At 41.4% G+C, this 21,820-nt stretch overlaps 2 protein-coding genes and 1 long non-coding RNA gene across 30 annotated transcripts in view; 1 reads left to right on the top strand and 2 right to left on the bottom strand.

The window, feature by feature from the left end:
* RBFOX2 (RNA binding fox-1 homolog 2) overlaps window positions 1-21,820 on the bottom strand; it is a 264,208-nt gene that overhangs the window by 167,021 nt on the left and 75,367 nt on the right. For 27 of the 28 annotated variants that reach the window (XR_014252526.1, XM_082420794.1, XM_082420793.1 and 24 more), the window contains exon 2: window positions 21,644-21,694. Coding sequence is in view for 27 of the 28 variants with exons in the window: in XM_082420794.1 (XP_082276920.1) it covers window positions 21,644-21,694 (51 nt within the window). In the remaining variant the exon portion in view is untranslated. Of the gene's footprint in view, window positions 1-1,604; window positions 4,757-21,643; window positions 21,695-21,820 lie in introns of those variants that run through there. The other variant, XM_082420799.1, reaches the window with a different exon arrangement.
* LOC309641106 (apolipoprotein L6-like) overlaps window positions 1-21,820 on the top strand; it is a 274,531-nt gene that overhangs the window by 213,657 nt on the left and 39,054 nt on the right. The window lies entirely within an intron of this gene.
* LOC309641121 lies at window positions 9,358-19,133 on the bottom strand. The gene is made up of 2 exons (XR_014252532.1): window positions 16,480-19,133; window positions 9,358-14,153 (listed from the first exon to the last, which is right to left on the bottom strand). It is a non-coding gene; the product is annotated as an uncharacterized lncRNA (long non-coding RNA).

The raw sequence follows: 21,820 nt of genomic DNA, 5'->3' as shown, positions 1-21,820 counted from the left end.
AATCTTATTATCCCTGACAACTCTTTACTCCTCAGAAGTTTCTCTCTCCCATTTCAAGGATATACACAAAATGTTTAAGTTCTGAGCAGAGAATGAGAGAGGCAGCCCCTCAACCCCAGTATGCTACGGGGACTCCACAGGACTGATCACCAAGAGCCGCCAAAAACTGCACTCCCTTTGTACTTAGGTACAACCACAGCTAAATCCTCAAGTCCCAGTAACTGACAGGGGGGGATGGTCCTCACAGGACTAAGGTAAAACTGAAGAGAAAGCCTCCTACTGAATGACTAAAACAGGAGGACCTTTAAGAAACCAAGTCAGTCCAGGGACCAACTGGAGCCCACCTTAGCGTGGCCCCAGTTAGGGGAACTAGGTGGAACCAGGACTAGGTCCACCCCCAAACAATCTGGAGCTGCTGGGCAGCCCCATCTCTCAGGAACTGTGCAGGCTAGGAATGACATGAAACCACTGTGGACTCAAAGAACAAGGATTCCTCAACACTGGGCCAAAGCAAACCAGCTTCAGGAAGTGGCAGAGGCTCCTTAAGTCTCCCCTTTGTTCCTGCTCTGTAATCCCAAAGCCAAACCTAATCTAAACTGTGCTACGAATGCCCTTTGCTACACAGACGTCTCATTTATAAAACCCAGGGAGCACAAGTGACTCAGCTCTCTTTCGCAGGAATGTTCAGCAAATTAACTACTCAGGGAGGCTTTACGTGGTTATTAAAAACATAGGCTTCAGTGTCAGACAGGCCTAGGTTTCAATACCTGTTCCACCACTTTCTAGCTCTGTCACCTAGACCTCTCCAAAGCTCAGTTTCTGCATCTGTCGAATATGGCTTCTGCCATCTTCTTACAGGGAGAGTTGTTGAGAACAGTGAGGAATTGAGGGGGTGTGTGTACGTGAGTAATGAGCACAGTAAGCATTCAATAAATAGTAGCTGTCGCTATAACTTATTACTGAGGACTAGGAAACTTCTATAGAGAAATAACGCTGCCAGCTGTCAGCTGTATTAGCATTCCTGCACCTCACCCATCCGTCAGAGGGCGGTCAACAGCGTGAGGATGCCAGAGATTATCTTCTATCTGCTGAGCAGTGTGCCAGATGAAGGGGAGAGAGTGAAGGACACAACCTCTCCTGTGGAGCAGCTCACGGTGCTGAGGGAGGACGTGACGGACAGGAAGTGACGGGGAAGAAGGGAAAGTTCCGAAGGGGGTCTCAGCATGGACCGTCTACTCAGCTTCTGCGTTTGACCACGAAGGGGTTGCTTTCACTTCTGGTCCCAGCAGTTAGGGTCCCGCTGACTGGCTCTATCAGGGTCCCGGGCAGGGGGTGCTGGGAAGCGAGGTCCCTTCCACAGCAAGAGGGAGATGAGGGGGGAGCGGGAAGAACGACAGCGGAGAAGGGTTTTGGTCTTCTCTCTTCATGTGATACCTGGCAAAAGTCATTCCAAACAAGGAGTTGGCAGCCACAAGCCAACAATTCAGGCAGGCACTACAAGATGACTGCTTGCTGGGTTAGTGCAGCAGCGTAGATATTTTTTAGCGAAGAGACACAGGGCTCTCAGGAATTACAACCGCATAATCAAAAACACGTATACTCACTGGACAGCGTGTACCGTGGAAGGCCAGAAGGGCTGGGCTCCTTGGATCAGTGGCCCCCAAACTCATTAACCAGTGCTCTTGCTCTCTCTTACAGATTTTCACCATCACAGTCCCCACCTGCGAAACTCTCGCACATACCTTAAAGCCTGCACTACTGGTGCACTGGAGCAGGACTGGGCCCCGCCCTAGTCAGGAGAGCACACGGCCCTGGGGAAAAGCACTGAGCTGAGAGTGAAGGCTCATATCACAGACGCAGCTCTGCACTGGCAAGAGCTCTGAGAATATAAGCCTTGGGAAAGTCATCTCACCTCTCTGGGACTCAGTTTCTCCATCTGCAGCACCAGGACAACGTGATGAAATCCCGTTCTGACATTCAAAGGACCTAAGGGCCAAGCTGGTGACCCCTACCCTGGGTTCTTATTTCTGCGTTAGGGCAGACATGCCACAGAAGAGCCAAGGTATTAAGACAAGTGATTACAAGTCACTCTCTAAACTATCCTGAAAGTTCAGACAGTAAAAAGTCAGCCACAACTTTTCTGAAATCCAAAATGAAAAGTTTTGGAACTTACAGTCCTGGCCCAGACCATTCATTTTACGAAGGTCAGGACTCTCTGTTTCTTGGACCGTAAACCAGGAAAGAAAACAATGGGACAACAGTAGTTACCTGGCACCTGGAAGGGCACATTGCTTGCTTGCCAGAAGGGCCCTCCAAACACTAGACTGAGAAGGACGTACAGGGGGCCTTAGGGTAAGCATTCATTCCAAAAAATATGGGAATGACAGCTGCTATTTCTGGCCAATGGATCAGGACCTGAAAGATGGGTGTAATCTCCACTGAACAAATCGTACTGTCAGAAATAATCTTGCATCTGCCAGCACTCAACAAACCGGCAGCTCTTTAGAGAGGGCTCTCTGGGGACCCAGAGCTGCAGTAACCAAGGGAAATGTATTCAGATTAGATCAGCAAAGGCCTCTCCGTTTCCACACGAGGTATTGTAGGGGGCAATGACACCGGCCAACACACAAGATTTACACAATGAGCTCCCTGAATGCTGCACATGTCCGGGTCAGAAGAGCTGCTGCTGGGCTACAAATGGCTCCTGAAGCAGCAGATGCCAAGTGTCCTATTTACCTTTGCCTTTGGTTACAATTCCTCAAGAGGGCCTGAGAGGTCTGCTTTTCATGGTATTGCCTTTTCCGTCCATTTTAAATTAGGAAGAATTCTTACTTGTCTCATTCCCTTTACCTTTCTCTTCCCAACATGAAAACATAAATAAGATGTGGTGTGTCCAAACGATGGAATATTATTTAGTAACAAAAAAGAATGAAGTACTGATGTATGCTACAACATGGAGAAACCTTGGAAGCATCATGCTAAGTGAAAGGAGCTGGGAACAAAGGACTTTATTATATTGAGTCAATTTATAGGAAATATCCTAGACAGGAAAATCTGTAGAGACAGGAAGCAGACTAGTGGTTGCCTAGAGTTTGGGGGCAAGGGAGACAGGGGGACCAGGCAATGATGACTAGGAGGTACATGGTTTCTTTTTGGAGTGAGGAAGACTCTGTGAATACACTAAAAAGGCCTCTGAATTGTATACTTTAAATGAGTGAATGGTAGAGTATCTAATTATATCTCATTAAAGCTGTTAAAAGATGCCTCAAAGGAATTATGACCTCCTTTAGGAAGGGACATTTAATGAGGGAGCTCTGACTCTCCTGACCACCGCTGCTCCTTCCTACCAACAGCTCATTTCGCTAGTCCGTCCCTGCTCAGCTGCAGTATCCGGCGCAGGGTTACACCTTCCCTGAGAAAACTGGGCAGGTGGTAGCTTTGCTGTATCTTCAAGTCTACTGCTCTGTTATGACTTTAGTGTCCTTCCTTCCACATTTAGTTTCCCTCTGTCCCTGAAGAGATACTGAAACTACCCCCCAGCCCCCAGCACTGGTTGATGACTTGCCATGCCATGAGAAAAGAATGAGGATAAATGATACTATAAAAGCAGAGGTTTGGGAGTTTGATCAAATCTGGGTTCCAATCGAAGCATCTGAACAAGTTACTTTAAGTCTCAATCTCAGGTTCCACTTCTGGAAAATGGTGAAAACACCACCTAATGCATTGAATGCACGTGGTTATTATAAAAATTAAATGGTAAAGTCTATATAAATGATTAATATGGTGCCTGGCACACAGAAGGTACTCAATAAATAATAACCGTTATTTATAAAAGCCTTATGCCCAGTTTTTTCAAACTGTCACCCAGCAGATCAGCTTCTATGTCAAAAAAGGCAGTAACAAAAGCAGGCCACTGGCACCATCAAACGTTCACAAACATTTTTCTGACTATTTGTTTTAACCCATCTCACTCACAGATCCCTAGTCCATTCCTAACACTTCTGTGTTTTTTTACTTCAATTTGTTTTCCTATATCTGAGCTCAATTTAACCTAAGCATTAGGCTTATTATTGCCTCTCCAGTTCCATTTTCCCTCCTCAACCTTAATGTGTATTTATCACCTTAATTATAATACTTTAAGCCACTCAGTGTAAACTGTTTACCCAGAGTAGCACAGCACTCAGTATCCTACTCCTCCTAAAAGCCTATCACAGAATCAAAACAACTTAAGACAGAGTTTAGAAAGAATGATGATGGAACCATAAAATGGAATACTAGGCAGCCATGTAAAACAATGCTACAGAAATATTTAATGACATGAAAAGATATTTACAATGGAGTAAGAAGGAGCTGGAAGCATATTACGAAAGTCTGTACCATATGAGATTTTGTAAGGAATTTTATAATGTGTGTATATGCAAAAAGAGCTGCATAGGGCTTCCCTGGTGGCGCAGTGGTTGAGAATCTGCCTGCTAATGCAGGGGACACGGGTTCGAGCCCTGGTCTGGGAAGATCCCACATGCCACGGAGCAGCTGGGCCCGTGAGCCACAACTGCTGAGCATGCGCGTCTGGAGCCTGTGCCCCGCAATGGGAGGGGCCGCGATAGTGAAAGGCCCGCGCACCGCGATGAAGAGCGGTCCCCGCACCGCGATGAAGAGTGGCCCCCGCTTGCCGCAACTAGAGAAAGCCCTCGCACGAACCGAAGACCCAACACAGCCAAAATAAATAAATAAATAAATAAATAAAAAAATTAGGCACACATTTAAAAAAAAAAAAAAAAAAAAGCAAATTGACTTTAAAAAAAAAAAAAAAAAGCTGCATAGAAACAAGATAAGAACAATAAACAAAAAGTTAAGATAAAGTTAATATATTAAGGCAATTTTTATTCTTTTGGCCTGCTGTATTTTCTATATTTTCTTTGATAAATGTATATTAATTCTGAAAAAAAGACTGACTTAAAAATATGAATTTAAACAATACAGAACCTCTTCGCATTTTTTTAGCAGCCACTGTAGCATAGATCTGGAGTCAGAAAGAACAGGACTCAAATCCCTCCTCTACCACTTGTTAGAAGTCTGACTTTGCAGTCACTGAACCTTTTAGGCTTGGTGTTGTCATCTGGAAAATGAAGATGAACATCCTAGCAAAGTGCCTGGCACCTGATCTTCAGTACATCTCTTGGCAGTGGTCCTCAGCTTGAAATGTGCATCAGAATCACCTGGAGAGCATGCTGAGACAGGTGGCTGGGCCCCAGCCCCAAACTTTCTGATTCAGTAGGTCTGGGAGGAGGGGGATACCATGAATTTGCATAAGTTCCCAGGTGATGTTGATGCTGCTGGTCCGAGAACCACACTTCAAGGACCACTGCAATAGGCAATAAGAACAAACTCTTCTTACAATATGTTACACAGATATTAAGTGCTCTTTCAGAGCAATATTTCCGGAATATGAACTCACTGGATACTGAATTATATAAGAGCCTAACACTGCGCATTCACCCAAAAGCCCAGACTTTATAACCTGGGATCATTCACTCCAAGACAGTGAGGGAATTGGGTTTCCACTGTAGAGGGAAGCAAATAACAATTATTAGGACTGCATTTCGAATATCTGACTTCAGCATGGGAGAAAATGTCTTCGAATGTGGACAAGCAATATGCAGGAGGGAGACCAGTGTGAATCCACTGCTCGCTGCCCTGTGCCTGTCTGGGGAGAAGGGCAGTGTACAGTGTGTCACAGAGCCCCTGCTTTGCTCTGGGTGCCCCCTGTTGACAAAAACCGACATAGCCTAAGCCCATATGTAGTCAGGATAGGCCTTTTCTTCTTCCAATTTTCCTAGTCCCCTTCTCTTTGTATCTGCAGCTCATCTCCAAACAGGTTAACTGTTGCAGCATGGCATTCATCGTAATGGTATGTGGAATTTACATCACAATTGCTAGAGATGGTTAGCACTAGCAGTGGGAATAAACTGTGGTTGTAAATAGTCTCCAATACACTGTGAAACCCTGCTGGTATTTCTGAAAATACACTAACTGATGAAGTACTTAAGAGTTTCTATAGATGAAAATTGTTCAACAGCACCATCACAGACAACTAAAAGTAGAATGATAGAATTTTAGAGCTGGCAAAGGTCTCTAATACTATCATCTCCAGCTTCCTCACTTCTATGAGGAAACTGAAGGGCCCAAAAGGTAAAGTAACATATATAAAGACACAAAATTAGTGACAAAGCCAAGTTTCCTGACTCCCTCATGACTCCTGATCTTTCCACTATACTATTCCATCTTTATTTAGAAACTTTATTCATTTAGTCATCACCAAGACAAGTATAACTGCATTTTAACCACTTCATAGAGGGTAAAGAAACTAATGAACATGTAACAATTCCTGAAAGGTACGGGATGAAAAAAATTCTACCTTTTTTTTATTGTGAAAATTAAGCCTTTCCTAATATCAATACTTCTTTTTTAACTGCGCCATGCGGCTTGTAGGATCTTAGTTCCTAGACTAGGGACTGAACCCGCACCCTCGGCAGTGAAAGCACAGAATCCTAACCACTGAACCGCCAGAGAATCCCTATCAATATTTCTTTAATAGCAATCACTTCAAGTTAAATTCACAGGATCAAAAACTGCATTGAGGGCTTCCCTGGTGGCGCAGCGGTTAAGAATCCACCTGCCAATGCAGGGGACACGGGTTCAAGCCCTGGTCCGGGAAGATCCCACATGCCGTGGAGCAACTAAGCCCGTGAGCCACAACTACTGAGCCTGTGTGCCGCAACTACTGAAGCCCATGCTCCTAGAGCCTGTGCTCCACAACAAGAGAAGCCGCCACAATGAGAAGCCCGCGCACCGCAACAAAGAGTAACCCCCGCTCGCCGCAACTAGATAAAGCCTGCACATAGCAACGGAGACCCAACACAGCCAAAAATAAATAAATAAATTTATTTTTTTTAAAAAAACTGCATTGATTACCAACAAACAATGTCTAAACTGGGCGTGAGCGAACTTTGGCCCACCGGCCAAATCCAGCCTGTCACTTGTTTACGTACAACCCACATACAGTCCACGAGCTAAGACAGTTTTTACATTTTTAGTGGTTGAAGAAATCAAGAGCATAATATTTTGTGATATATGAAATTCAAAATTCAGTGCCCACAAATAAAGTTTTATTAGAACACAAGCATGCTCAGTCGTTTCCATATTGTCTACGGCTGTGTCTGTGCTGCAGCAACAGAACTGAGTAGCTGCAGCAGAGACTAGGTGGTCCCAAAGCCTGGAATGTTTACTCTCTGATCCTTTACAGAAAATGTTTGCCCATCCCTGTTCTAAACTATTGATAAATGTGATGTCTGAGCCTTCGGTCAAGTACAAAGTTCTGGGTAATAAGTCCTATGGAGGCCCAGCCTCAGCAGCGAGCTCCCTCCCGCCACCCCAGGTTTAGCAGGAGGACCACGCAGGGCAAGTGGCCAACCTACACTGCCTGTCAACTTGATCTCTCCTCTGCAGAAGCCAAGGGCATTGTGCTAGGCTTGGCCTGTTTTTTAGTTAATATTTATCAGCAATCCTATGAAAAGCATACCCATTTTACAAATGAAGAACCAAACCTAAGAGAGGTTAAACATCAGGCCCAAACTACAGATTGAATCCAGATATGTCTGGCACCAAAGTTCTTTGCTCATTCCCCAGTGGTTTTCAAATTGTGTTCCGGTCAGCTGAGGGGCCTCATGGGCACAGGAAACCCAGAGGGTGGGGCCCCAGGCCTTCCACATCTTTTCTACTAGGACCACTCCACTTATATTTTTATATATTGTGTTCATATAATTTGTTTGAAGAAGAGAACTTGCGGCTAAAAAATTTAGTCTGTAGATCAGTGTTCCTCTTCAAAACAAAAGCTAATTTTGGTGCCACTTATTATTACCACCTTTGGCAAATCTGTCACAAAACTGGAAATCTTAATTTCCTCAGCTGCCAGTGGCGATGAAAACCCTGCCCCCCTGCATGCAGACCGCCACTCACCAAGATCAAACAAGAATGGATATGAAGTGCTGTGTAAACTAGAGGACTACAGAAACATAATACAGAATTATCATCCCCTCACTAAAGGGCAGGGAGGGGAGCAAGTAGGGAATTAACATTTGCTGCTGACCAAAGAAAAATCAAACGTGCAAGTAAAATGTTAAAAAAAAAAATTCAAATAAAAGTAAATAAGTAAAAGACATGATGCAGAGTGGAAATATCATAAACTTTGAAATCTAACACATTTAAAAATTCCCTAATTAACAGCTACATAGCCATGGGCAATGGCTTAAATCTCTTTGAGCCTGGGTTTCCTCACCTGCAAATGGGATGAAATAAAATAATACTGAATACTTGCTCAATGCTTTATACAGGGCCTGGCACCTAATGAGTCAGTGTTCAATACATGTTAACTCTCTCTTTATGGGGACCTCCCATTTGTTACTGTGAAATTAAGACCCACCTGCCAGAATGAACAAATGCGTTCCCTGTAACATAAGAAAATAATAGAATTAAGGAGCTAGAAGCATCTTTACCTTAGATGATTCTATGAGCCACATGACAGCACAAAGCTTGTGCGAGCACAGGCTGAAGGCACTCTAAAGGAACAATGAAAGATACTAATAACAGGAGATACACACGCAGTCCCCTGTTGAAATGTTCTACTAATTCAATAAGGGTATTTATTGAGTGTTTTAAGAGCCTTCTATGGCTCCATAAAATGACAGATTTACATTTAATATCCACTTGACCAAACCCATTAAACTTGTAAGAGGCACTCTCCTGCTGAGGATCAGATATCTAGCTTCTTAAGTATTAATTTTTCATATTGCTTTGGCAAGGCAAAGGCAATAAAACCTAGTTAAATTCTGAACAAAGTTTTTTTTCCTTTGTCCATAGGAAAAAAATCACAACACAGTAGTCTCTCTATTTCAAGAAGGCTGAAGATGAGTTTATTTTAATTTGTCCCTTTACCAAATTCTTACTGGCCATTTATTTTGTAAAAGGATTCAAGAATATCAAGAGGTAGGACAGTGTCCTTGTTCTCACAGGACTGTGCGGGTCATCCAACCTGTTCACCATAACACAACAGGCAGTGGTAAAGTGCTATTACAAAGTAGGAAAAATGTGCCTTGGGGGTTCGGTGGGCATTAATTAAGGGTCTGTACCCAAATAAATGCATCAGGCAATACTTCATGGAGGGGGGAACATCTGAAGTGGGATTTAAAGGATGAACTGTATTTAAACAGAGAGAACACCATAAGTAAAAAACTTAGAATTAAAACCTGTATTTGATTTCAAAGCTACATTATCCCGCCCCATAATGTGGCTAAAACACAGACTACCTTACACAACGCAAAAGGAAAAAGACTGGTGCCAGATCATGGAAGGCCTGGAGTAACCACTAAAGTGTCTTCAGCAGATAAAAGCTAAGCAGAGTCTGAGACCCAGTGAAATCAGAGTCGTGCCTTTAAATGCGTGATTATACAGAACTTGCTGAAATTATTTTCTGGTGGCACCAAAGTTTCTAACATAAGACCGTAAGTCATCTGTTGTAGTCCCCTGCCTCTCTAAGTCAACCTTAAATCAGCTCAGTATAATGGTATACAGCTAATGCTACTAAAAAAAATAAAAATATTTGATCTAAAACTGAAACGCACAACTATATAGTCCACCAACTACAAAGCCTTTTGCCTTATCTTATACTTGACTAGTTGGTTTCATTCTAAATCACTGCTATGGTTGTCTGTTAAAGAACAATGGGTTGAGGAGACATATCAAGCTTCTTAAAGTAACTCACCAAATGGTAGCTAGGGCTGGTTGTGGGAAGACTATCTGTTGCTTGGTGGTACTAACCACCAGAGCAAGGAGATCCTACTAACTACTTGGCCGCCCTAAGTAAATCTAGACAGGTGAATTTCCTAATTTTGAAAATTGCTAATAAAGGAAATTCTCTAATTTTCCTTTTATAAATAGTCCCAGTGATTAATAATCTTTAGTCATAAAATTCTTCTTGATGGGCACATTAGAGCTCTCATTACAATATAAATCAACAGCCTGTATACATACTATTAGGTCAATCTACTAGAAAGTCAAGCAGTGAAGTTATGATCCATCCATTTACAAAATACTTAATAAGCAATTGGGTCAACAGTGGACTACAAACTGTTCTAACAGCCTAAAATCACAGCAACCCCAAACTGAGCAAAAAGAGGCAAAGCTGGGGGGAAGAAGTCAAACTCTGGCATAAAAGACAGGATGTGCCAAGAAACTAGGTACCGAAGAGGGAAGAAGAGGAAAGACAGCCACACTGTCCATTCTTCTGACTCAAGTCACTCAGCTATCCACAGAGCCACAGCAACCGTGTAGATTCAGAGGTGGGACGTTAAGTGATAAAAGCTCCCACAGTTTCCACAATGAAGCCTGACACTCCCAAGAACCACAAAATCAAACCCAACATAGGCAGAAGAGCCCTTAAAGGAAAAAGAAGAAAGTTGGGCCCAGAGATGAGAAGAGTTTTTCTAGACTACATGGGAAGTTAAAGGTAGAGGTTAGCATACAACATCAACCAATAAGACACTGTTGACCTAGGAAGTTTTTAAAAATTTAATTCTTACAACCACCTGACAGAAGTAGGCACTATTATCCTCACTTTCACAGATGAGAAAACTGAGCCTTAGAGAAGTTAAATAATTTGCTCACAATCTTCATAATACTTCCCTAACTCCCTTGATCCGAATCTTATGGAAATGTTCATGTAGATGTGTTAAATGAGTTCAAATGATTAGAGGCAATTAGGAAAGATTTCATAAAACAGGTTAAGCTGTGGCCAGGGATCTTGAAGGATATTTAGGACTCTGCTGGAAAAAGGAGGAACAATTCAAGCAAAAGGCACTAGGAAGAAATCAATATCCAGCAGAGATAGTTGAAGGACTATGAGAAGACATACACAGCTGAAGAAATATGTGGGTAGGGTAATAATGAACAAGATGGTTGCAGAGAGCCTTGAGTGTCTGGTTCAGTTTGAACCAGATTCTGTTCAAGTCATAGAAGTCTCAAAAATAACTCCCCCTTTATATTTATGCTGCCAAGACCCATAATGAATTAGGTAAATAAATTTACAAGATGTCATTTCCCTCACACAGACATATTTTTCTTGGAAATATGGCAAAGCTATGTTCCTTCACTAGAAATTTCAAATCTATACATATAACTCATTTCACATGGTGAATAACTAAGAATCAAAAAGAAAATGAGGGGCTTCCCTGGTGGCGCAGTGGTTAAGAATCCGCCTGCCAATGCAGGCGACACGGGTTTGAGCCCTGGTCTGGGAAGATCCCACATGCCGCAGAGCAACTAAGCCTGTGCGCCACAGCTACTGAGCCTGTGCTCTAGAGCCCGCGAGCCACAACTACTGAGCCTGTGTGCCACAACTACTGAAGCCTGTGCACCTAGAGCCCATGCGCTGCAACAAGAGAAGCCACCACAATGAGAAGCCCACACACCGCAAGAAGAGTAGCCCCCGCTCGCCACAACTAGAGAAAGCCCACGTGCAGCAACAAAGACCCAACACAGCCAAAAATAAATAAATAAAATAAATAAATTAAAAAAAAAAAAGAAAATGAGAAAATAGACTTAAATCAGAGACTGTGAGAACTAATCATTTCCTTATAAAGCTTCCCTAAGGCCTCTTTCCGATAAAATAAACAAGAAAAATGATTTACTGACCCAATACATGCCAAGAAATGTACCTGTTATCTCTAATCCTACAACAACCTTTCAGAGTAGATACTATTCCTATCTTATAGAAATTGAGGCACAGAGAAGGCTCAAGGAAAAACTTCCCAAAGTCATATAGCCTGCAATAGCAGAGCTGATATTTAAACCAAAAGTCAGGGTGTGTGTGTGCGTGTGTGTATGTACTGAGGCGCAGAGAAGGCTCGAGAAAAAACTTCCCAAAGTCATATAGCCTGCAATGGCAGAGCTGATATTTAAACCAAAAGTCGGGGGTGTGTGTGCGTGCGCGCGCCTACAGAGGAATTTCCATGAAAGCCAATGAGTCTGGTGGATCCCTTACCATATCACATCCCTCAGGACATGCAGAAAGCAGCATAATTTCTCTTCACTACCTTAAGGGCTTTCTTGCCCAAACATGTTTGCCACTAAGGATGTGGAAAAGGCTGTGTCAGCCAAACACAAAGCCACTATAAACCTGCCAATCTTCCTTGGAGCAATCACCAGGTCTGAAAAGAGATAATCAAATGCCTGTTTTCATAGTCTCTTTCATATGATAGTTATGCAGAGTTTATCCAAACTTAGCACATAAGGATGAAAACACAGTTTTGTTTTGTTTTATTGGGGGAAGGAAGTATGTCTTACAAAATCGCATAACTGAGAAAAAATATTTGCAAATTGTAAATATGACAAAGAACTTGTATCCAGAATATATAAAGACCTCTTACAATTCAATAATAAGAGGACAACTGAACCAAATATTTGTATAACTAAATAAAACCAAATAAAAAGTGGGCAAAAGACTTGAACACACATCTCAACAAAGAAGACATGTGACTAGCTAATAAGCACATGAAAAGGTACGCCACATTGTTAACCATTAGGGAAATGCAATTAAAACCACAATGAAATACCAATATATATTCAGTATAATCAAAGAGGTGGATAAAACCAAGCCACTTTGGAAAACAGGTTGGCAGTTTCTTAAAAAGTTAAGCATAATACTTTTTATAATTTCTTCTATCACATTTCTACACTGAAATTTTTATAAGGTTTAGTCAAATATTTACCTACAGTTTATTTTCCTTTCAAATTAGATTTAATCCTTTAATTTTCTAGGTATTATTTTGATTTGCAATAGAAAGATAATGGTTTCCTTGAGTAGTTTTCAAAAATAACTTCCATTACAACTGTTCAGTGACCGCCCCCCCAAAAAAAGTTAAGCATAAATTTACCATAAAACCCAGCAATTCCGCTCCTAGAAATCTACCCAAGAGAAATGAAAACATATATCCATACAAAGACTTGTGAGTGCTCATAACAGCATTACTCATAATAGCCAAACTGGAAATAATACAAATATCTATCAACTGGTAAATGGATTAACAAAATGTGGTACATCCACGCGATAGAATACTATTCAGCAATTAAAAGTAATGATGTGGTGATACATACTACAACATGGATGAACCTCAAAAACATTATGAAAAATGAAAGAAGTCATACACAAAACACTACATACATATTATATGACTCTATTTACATGAAATGTCCAGAAAAGATAATTTTATAGAGTCAGAAAGCAGATCAGTGGTTGTCTGGGGCTGGGGTGGGCATAAGGACTGACTGCAACAGAATTCAAGAGAATTTAGGGGGATGACAAAAATGTTCTAAAACTGGACTGTAGTGATGGTGACACAACTTTATAAATTTAATAAAATCCCTGAATAAGTACTCTTACACTGAGTGAACTTTATGATATGGATATTATATCTCAATAGTGCTTTTTAAAAAGTAATTATTAAATATATATATATTTTCTATATATATGTATGTATATATTTAATAACTCCAGGGGAAACAAAAAAGTATATAAGGGAATGTAATCATAATATTATGTTTCTTCTATATTCAGTCATAATAATGTAGATATTATGTAAACATAAATCAATAACGAATATTGATTTAACCATTTTTTGGTTAAATCAATGAGAAATTAGCAATTTTACAGACACTCCTTCCTTCTCATCTCTAACAGTAGGAAGCCAAAGGATAGAGCCTCAAATCGATAAATCAAGAAATAACAGAATAAGCATGTTATTTAGGTACATGGCTGTAAGCAGCAAAATAAATAAAACGGTCTTTCCTAGGAGGGAAAAGCTTATGAACTATCTACAGGATGGAATGATCTAAAATGCAACACTAAGTCTGAAGCTGATTAATGGTTTGAGAAAAGTGCTGATGCTGCAGCATCTACCAGCCTTTCATCCACTAGAGGGTGTAAGGCAACACCACAGAAGGACCTGAACCACTGATGGGTGACCCGATGTCAGATACTGAAGAGATGCAACCATGTGAATAAATCTTGCATAAAGGCCGAAAGTGGGGTTCTAGATAACCTAGTAGGAAGAAAAGAAAGCGATTTCATACTTTTTGTAATTTAAAAGCAAAGCAGAAGCATTTTTAGTTAAGAAAAAGGGCCAGTAAAACAAATTACTATGGATTGTGAGATATAAGAGAGGTATGAAACATTTTACTTCTGAACCTATTATTTTAATCCAGTCTCCAACTGGGAGAGGGCAGTGGGATAAAATTTCTCATTCAACAATTAAGTACTAGCTGGAACTGATATTAAACACAGCAAATGATAAAGCTGTTGCCTAGACAGTTCTAAGGTTGCCTTTTGCTGGGGGGGGGGGGGGCGGCTCTAAAAATTCCTTCTTTACACCAACCACAATGTTGTTTTAAAAAATGTACAATAGGTCATGTCGCTCCCTGCTTAAAACCTTTTAAAAGTTTCACACTAAACTGAGAATAATTTTCATTTATTCATCCAACAAATACTTATTGATCTCCTCCTACATGCCAGGCTCTGCTCTAAGCAAAGTCACAGCTTACACAGAACTTATATTTTAGTGGGAGAGACAGACAATAAAGTACACACACTAGATAATTTCAGATAATGATGAGAGAGCTGAAGATAAGACTGAATGGTCAGGGTATGTATGTGGGTAACTTTAGATTGGTGTGGTCAGGGAAGCTTCTCTGAGGAGTAAACTTTGTCCCTGTGACCTGAATGAGAAGGTGAAGATCTGGGTCAAGAGCACTGCAGATCTGAGGTAGAGGAGACAGTGATTCCACAGACCTGAAGCTGAGATCAAGCTCGACGAGTTCAAAGATGGAAAGAATGCCCAGTGAGGCTGAAGCTGATGGTAAGAGGGGGGAGAGGATGAATTACAGAGGTAGACAGTAAGCGCACATAGAAATACTCCTAAATCCATACAATGGGATACAGTCCACCAAAAAAAGAAATAAAGTACTGACATATGCTACAGCAGGGATGAACCTTGAAAACATTATGCCAAGTGAAAAAAGCCAGTCACAAAAGACCAGATATTGTATGACTCTGTTTTTATGAAATGTCCAGAATAGGCAAATCCACAGAGATGGAAAGTAGATTAGAGGTTGCTCAGGGCTGGGGTCGGGGGATGGGGAAAGGTGAAGTGGCGGCTAAAGGCTATGTATGGGTTTTCTTTAAGGTGGCATTTTTAAGGACGACAATTATTAGAATTTTGTTTTTCAAAACTACAGTCTGCAATCCATTAGTGGGTTCAGAAAATCAATTTTGGTCAATCAACTGTTGGTCATAATCAACAGGTTTTTTTTTTTAATGGAATGGAAGAGAATGGAAAATATCACAGTGCTTAGAACATAGTAAGGGTTAAGTATTATTTGGTAAGACTCATTTAACTCTAAGTTACATTTATGTGTGTGTGTGTGTGTACGTGTGTGTGTACTGGGTCATAATGCAAAAGGTATTACTTACTAGAGGTTGCCATCTTTTTTTTAAGCTTGAAATCACTGAGCTAGAACTTGAACACCCTCACTATGTCCTCCATTCCAAATCTCCCCAAGGAAAGAAAAGCAGCCATCATTTCTTTGCCACCAAACCAAATGAGTATGACAGAAAATGCATTTGCTATTGCCCATGGCTCCCAATCAAAATAAGTAAAAGCCCTGAAAGTTCATTTGCAAAAAACTGGACAAAAATAAAGTCCATTCCAGGGATAACAAAGATAACTGGTTAGAAAAAAGGAAATTAAAAATTCTCAAGAAGAAAGAAAATACTTTTGGGAAAAAAATCTCTTAGGTCATTTAAAATCTATACTCTAAATTAAAAGTAAGGCTGCTGGGGGCTTCCCTGGTGGCGCAGTGGTTGAGAATCTGCCTGCTAATGCAGGGGACACGGGTTCGCGCCTTGGTCTGGGAAGATCCCACATGCCGCGGAGCGGCTGGGCCCGTGAGCCACAACTGCTGAGCCTGCGCGTCTGGAGCCTGTGCTCCGCAACAAGAGAGGCCACGATAGTGAGAGGCCCGCGCACCGCGATGAAGAGTAGCCCCCGCTTGCCGCAACTAGAGAAAGCCCTAGCAGAGAAACGAAGACCCAACATAGCAATCAATCAATCAATAAATAAATCTTTAAAAAAAAAAAAAAAAAAAAAAAAGTAAGGCTGCTACTCCAAATTTAAATCCCTAATTATCCAAGTCACATCTGTCAACTTAAACATCTCCTTTGATATTTCCATTTTGGGGGAATCACTTGAGCATGTCCATATAATAGTTTTCAACAGACTTTTAGAAAAGTGAAGGAAAAAATTTTCTAAGGAGCCACTGACTAGCATTTAAAAAATCAGAGTCTAATACTGTGACATTAATCTTCTTTACCTTAAAGATGCAAAATTATAAAAGGAAGGTTTATGTCATTCCTCATGGGCATGTTTTTCTTGACACTCCCAGGAAAGCAGTGTTCTCTAATCTAAACAGCAAATCATAATCACAGTCCACAGTGCTGCTGGCAAGCAAAGTAAGTAAGTTAATAAAATACAAAAAGACAAACTGTAGACCATAAGCTATTTTAACAAACAAAATAAGAAGTAAACTTGATAGAAATAAGTTATGCAAGGGACCTCCAGTTCATGTGAAGACTTTCCAAGCTGTTACATTCTCCAAAGATTCCATAGTATCTTATCTCGTCACATGAGGAAGAGAACATCCCCATTCAAAGAGGAGAGAACACTGACAGAAGAACACAAGAGGGAAATACAAGACATGGAGGCTGAGAATCCAGGACTCAAGTCTAACTGTGCCACTAATTCTGTGACATGGGGAAATTCATTTTAAAATTTCTGGTTTGGTTTTCTTAGCTACCAAATAGGGATAATAAAGCCTGACCTTCCTAGCAGAGCTATTCTGAAGATCAAAACTGAATATAGGGCTTCCCCGGTGGCGCAGTGGTTGAGAGTCTGCCTGCCAATGCAGGGGACACAGGTTCGAGCCCTGGTCTGGGAAGATCCCACATGCCGCGGAGCAGCTAGGCCCGTGAGCCACAATTACTGAGCCTGCGCGTCTGGAGCCTGTGCTCCGCAACAGGAGAGGCCGCGATAGTGAGAGGCCCGCGCGCCGCGATGAGGAGTGGCCCCCGCTTGCCGCAACTGGAGGGGACCCTCGCGCAGAGGCGAGGACCCAAAGCAGCCATGGATAAATAAATAAATAAATAAAATTTAAAAAAACAAAAAACTGAATATACTGATACATGGAAGCATACACTGTAAACTGCAGAATTCCTCACCAACATTAGTTTTCATAATTTACTAACATTCTTGGTTCCATAGCTGATGCAACACCTGAACCCAACCAAGAGTCTGTGCTCTCATCTTCAGGTTCTCATCCTGAACCCAACCAAGAGTCTGTGCCATGTGAATGGCAACGCTTCATGTCCACAGGTCAAGTGTGGGCAATCCGCCATGCCATAATCCCAAACCTGATCACTCCAGTTAAGGGAACACTCGCTGTATTTCTTTAATCATAGCTAGGATGACCATACATCCCATTCATCACGGTTTGCCTGGGACTGTTTCCGCATTAGCACCCCTTTTCTCTCTCAAAAGTGCCCCAACTTGAATGATAAACTACACAGTCACCTTAATTACAACAGACATAAGTTGTGGCACCAAGAGGTGACAGACAAGGGGCTAGCCTTAGGACTCCCACTGTACTTTCCAGGAGCCCCCTGAAAGCCATTCCAAATAAACGAACAATATGAGCAGAAACAGTAAGTTTGCTATGCAGAACTAAGGCCCCTTCTAATCAGATTGCTGCTCCCAGGTCCCTCCTGAATAAAAACTCTGGAGCTAATACACACAAATATTCTCTCATTTAGAGAACATTACAAACCCACAAACTATTCCACCCTTAATCAACACTTGGAAACTCTATCATAAGCATGTGCACGTACACATAAATCACACAGAGATGGTCAGCTAGGAATCTAAACCACTACACTGTGTCATCAACCTAAAATCCTGCATGGCCTTAGATAAAGCATTCAGCCTTTCTGAGCTGGTCTGCACTTCTGCTAATCTGGAACAATGTTTGTCTCCTCCACTTGCACGGAGAGACCACATTAGCAAGCACAGTGACGTGCTTGGAGAGTTTTAGAAAAGCAATGGATTGCCATCCCATAAAGCCTGTTAACTGGGAAAGAAGGCTGAGGTGACCTTGCATAAAAAAGCAAAACCTCTACAAGGTGACAGGTGGTTTCTTTTCCCCCTCCTTTCCTTCGCAGGTTTTTTTTTAAAATCTTTTATTTACTTTATTTTATTTATGTATTTTTGGCTGTGTTGGGTCTTCGTTGCTGCGCACAGGCTTTCTTCTAGTTGCGGCAAGCGGGGGCTACTCTTCATTGCGGTGCGCAGGCCTCTCATTGCGGTGGCTTCTCTTGTTGCAGAGCACAGGCTCTAGGTGCGCGGGCTTCAGTAGTTGTGGCATGTGGGCTCAGTAGTTGTGGCTCGCGGGCTCTAAAGCGCAGGCTCAGTAGTTGTGGCATACCGACTTAGTTGCTCCGTGGCATGTGGGATCTTCCCGGAACAGGGCTTGAACCCATGTCCCCTGCATTGGCAGGCGGATTCTTAACCACTGCGCCACCAGGGAAGCCCCCTTCACAGGCTTTTAATTCAAATGCGTTACCAGGGGTGTATGTAACAGGGTGAAAAGGGTCACTGTAACAGTGAAATACTGGCCCACTTAGTGCTAAGGAACTTTGTTGTTATAATTCTTAACTAGGGTCATGGACTCCTAGATTCATAAGTTCAACATCAAGGGATCTGTGAAGCCCCCAAATGATAAATAAGTAGAGTGAGTGAGCAGGCATACTGCAGGTGACCACATTTTCCCTTTGTGAGTCAAGAGTCCCCAGTATAGAGGACCCTCAACAAATAGAGGACAAATTTCAGTGCTTATTCAGCTGCTAACCTGTACTGTTACCTTGGATAAGTCACTTTAATCTCTGTGTGCCTGTTTCCTTATCCTTCCAAAGGAAATACTTGCCTTATCCATTCAAGAGGTGGTGGTGAGGATGAGATGAGAAAATATTGATGAAAGCTCTCTGCAGTGGTCAAAAGATTATCATTTTTATCTCTTTTAAAATCACCATTAGATGCTGATAGAAATCCTGTCTGGGGATGGTTCCTATCTATTTAGAAAAGAAACATAAAAGAATAAGGAAAAGCAAATAAAGAGTCACACAATTAAAATTCACCTTCACCCCACTCTCTGGTTCCTGGATTTGCTGAGCCAAACCACTCTGGGAAGATGTAAAGATCACAAGTTCAGTTTCTGCCCAACTCGGGCTGCTCAGTGACCAGTGTTTCACACTGATAAATGCCTCCCAAATCTCAGAGCATGAAGTGAGAGTTCACAAGGTTAGGCACATTAATTAGCAGGACTCATTTGGATTCTGTATTCATCAAATGCAACAAGCAGCTATTCAGTATTCGCCTGTTTGCACTATGCTAAGGTCTCTAATTCAAAGATCCAGACAGAAAAACAAAATAAAGCCCAAGAAAATAAACTAAAATAAACCTGTCACCATCAGAATGTGCCTCTATGCAAATTAAGCAGCTATAAAGCACAGCAAAAGGGTCTGCATAGGCCTACAGCAGAGACAGTATGAGTAATGTGCAGGCTACAGAAGTGAGTCCGGCTGCAAAAGAAAGGAAAAATAAAGTAGTTCCAAGCAGAGACTACTTTTTGTGCTTTAACAAATTCCTCTTAACTCCTTTTGCTTAATTCTTTATTGATCTGTAATCCCCAGAGGAAGAACACAGCATTATACAGTAGTTTTTCAGATTCTTTTAAACTCAGTAAGTCTATTCCCATACTTAACTTTGATTAGTTTTACCTTCCTGTATCTAAAATAAGCCTGTATCCAAAATAAGCAACATTTTATAAGTAAATATTTGCATGAGCATACAAAACTAGATTCAGAGACTGACCATGATCCCTTATGTTTTAAGGGTCCTAGGTAGAAGGTACACGATGAAATAGAAAATATCACTTGTTTTAAAGCAGCCCATAGGATTGTAGTTTTTGACCTTGGCTACACAAATCACCTGTAGGAATTTCTAAATATTTGAAAGGCTAAGCCCAATCTTAGACTCACTCAATCAGAATTGTTGGGGGCTAGATCTCCAGGCAACAGTATTTTTTCTGATATATGGCCAGGATATAGAAATACTATCAAAGGACATAAATTTCACAGCTTACAGAAGCTCTATCTAGGGCAGATCCAAAGCAGAAAGAAATAAAAGAAAGACCCTCTATATTCTATTTAGGTTTGGGGTAAATGACCGTATCTTTCACCAAGAGCTTCCATAGGACAACCTTCAATTCCGACAATGATGATCCCACTGGGAGATGAACACAGAGATGAGCAGCATTTTCTCTCCCCCCTTTTCTCCATACCCTACGTGGGACCAGTCTGATGCCAACACGACACCAAAAGTACCAGAACTGGGCAAATACTCTCAATCTGGAAGGCCCTCAAATAGGTGACTATTGATTATGGGGCCATCCTGGTTTTTTAAGATCAGCTTCAGGGTTTTGATGAGATTTAATTAAGTTCTGGAAAGGGGAGCTATGTCAACCCTTTGGTTTAGCACTCTGATGACATATCCCTTGGACAAGACTAATAATGGTGGCTTTTTCTGGACAACCCTGTAAGGAATGGTGGATAGACATTCAAAGCTATAAATGATGGCTAGAAATTGAGAGATGTTTCTAGGAGCTACCATTTTAAATCTCCTGAAGAAGATCAATATCCCCAAATAGCAAAGAAGCTAGGTGTCTTAAGCCACACCATTTCTCTGAGGCAGCCTAACCTGTTCTACCCTAACTCTGTGTCAGCCTCACCTGCTCCAAATAGCAAAAGGATAGGGAAAGCATTTGACACACTCACCTAAACCATACCGAGGATATCCTGGCAGGAAACAGTTTTGCTCTAACCCACAATAAAGCCTGGGCTTTTTCCAATCATCCTCCCTATCTAACAAAGAAAGGCAGCAGAAACTTCCCTCTCTCAAGAAAGCCTTCCCTGATTAAAACCATAAGGCTGAATTCCCCCAGGGAGGAGAATGGAATTTTCTTGTTGCAGATTATTGCAGGGACTCAAAAAGTCTGTGCAGGCAGGGGCTAAGTGGCTGGGAATAAAGAGACAAGTCCAACATTTAGAATTATGAGACATCAAGAAAACCAGGTTAAAAAATTATCATACAGCCTGGAGAAGAAAAAACAAGCAATTACGACTGTGCCTGAGTGACTTTCCCCCTATAATATCCACAATTTCAATAATGTGATTACAATATTTTTAGGGTTAAGAAATATATTTTATTATATCTCTAAATGTAAATTCATTGCTGAAATTAACCATATCACTCTCCAAAATAAATAATTTCAGGAAATGCTCTCTATCATAGCATCCTTAGATAAAACACACACACACACACACACACACACACACACATTATCTGAGTTATAAACAGCTTATACCAACCTGGCTGTCCCGTGCTGGGAATCCATGATAACCTGGGGTCAGAGGCTCGTTCTAAGACAAAGGAAAGAAAAGAAAACCGTAAGACAAAAGAAAGTGTTGAGAATCATCAAAATCATCCAAAATGATCAAACATAAATTCCTGCACCAGTTCCTAAGGTGTTCTACCTAACTATATAC

This window comes from Balaenoptera physalus (assembly GCF_965194825.1).
Source record: "Balaenoptera physalus genome assembly, chromosome: 13".
Taxonomy (NCBI): Eukaryota; Metazoa; Chordata; class Mammalia; order Artiodactyla; family Balaenopteridae; genus Balaenoptera; species Balaenoptera physalus.
This window is presented reverse-complemented; position numbering and strand designations above follow the sequence as displayed.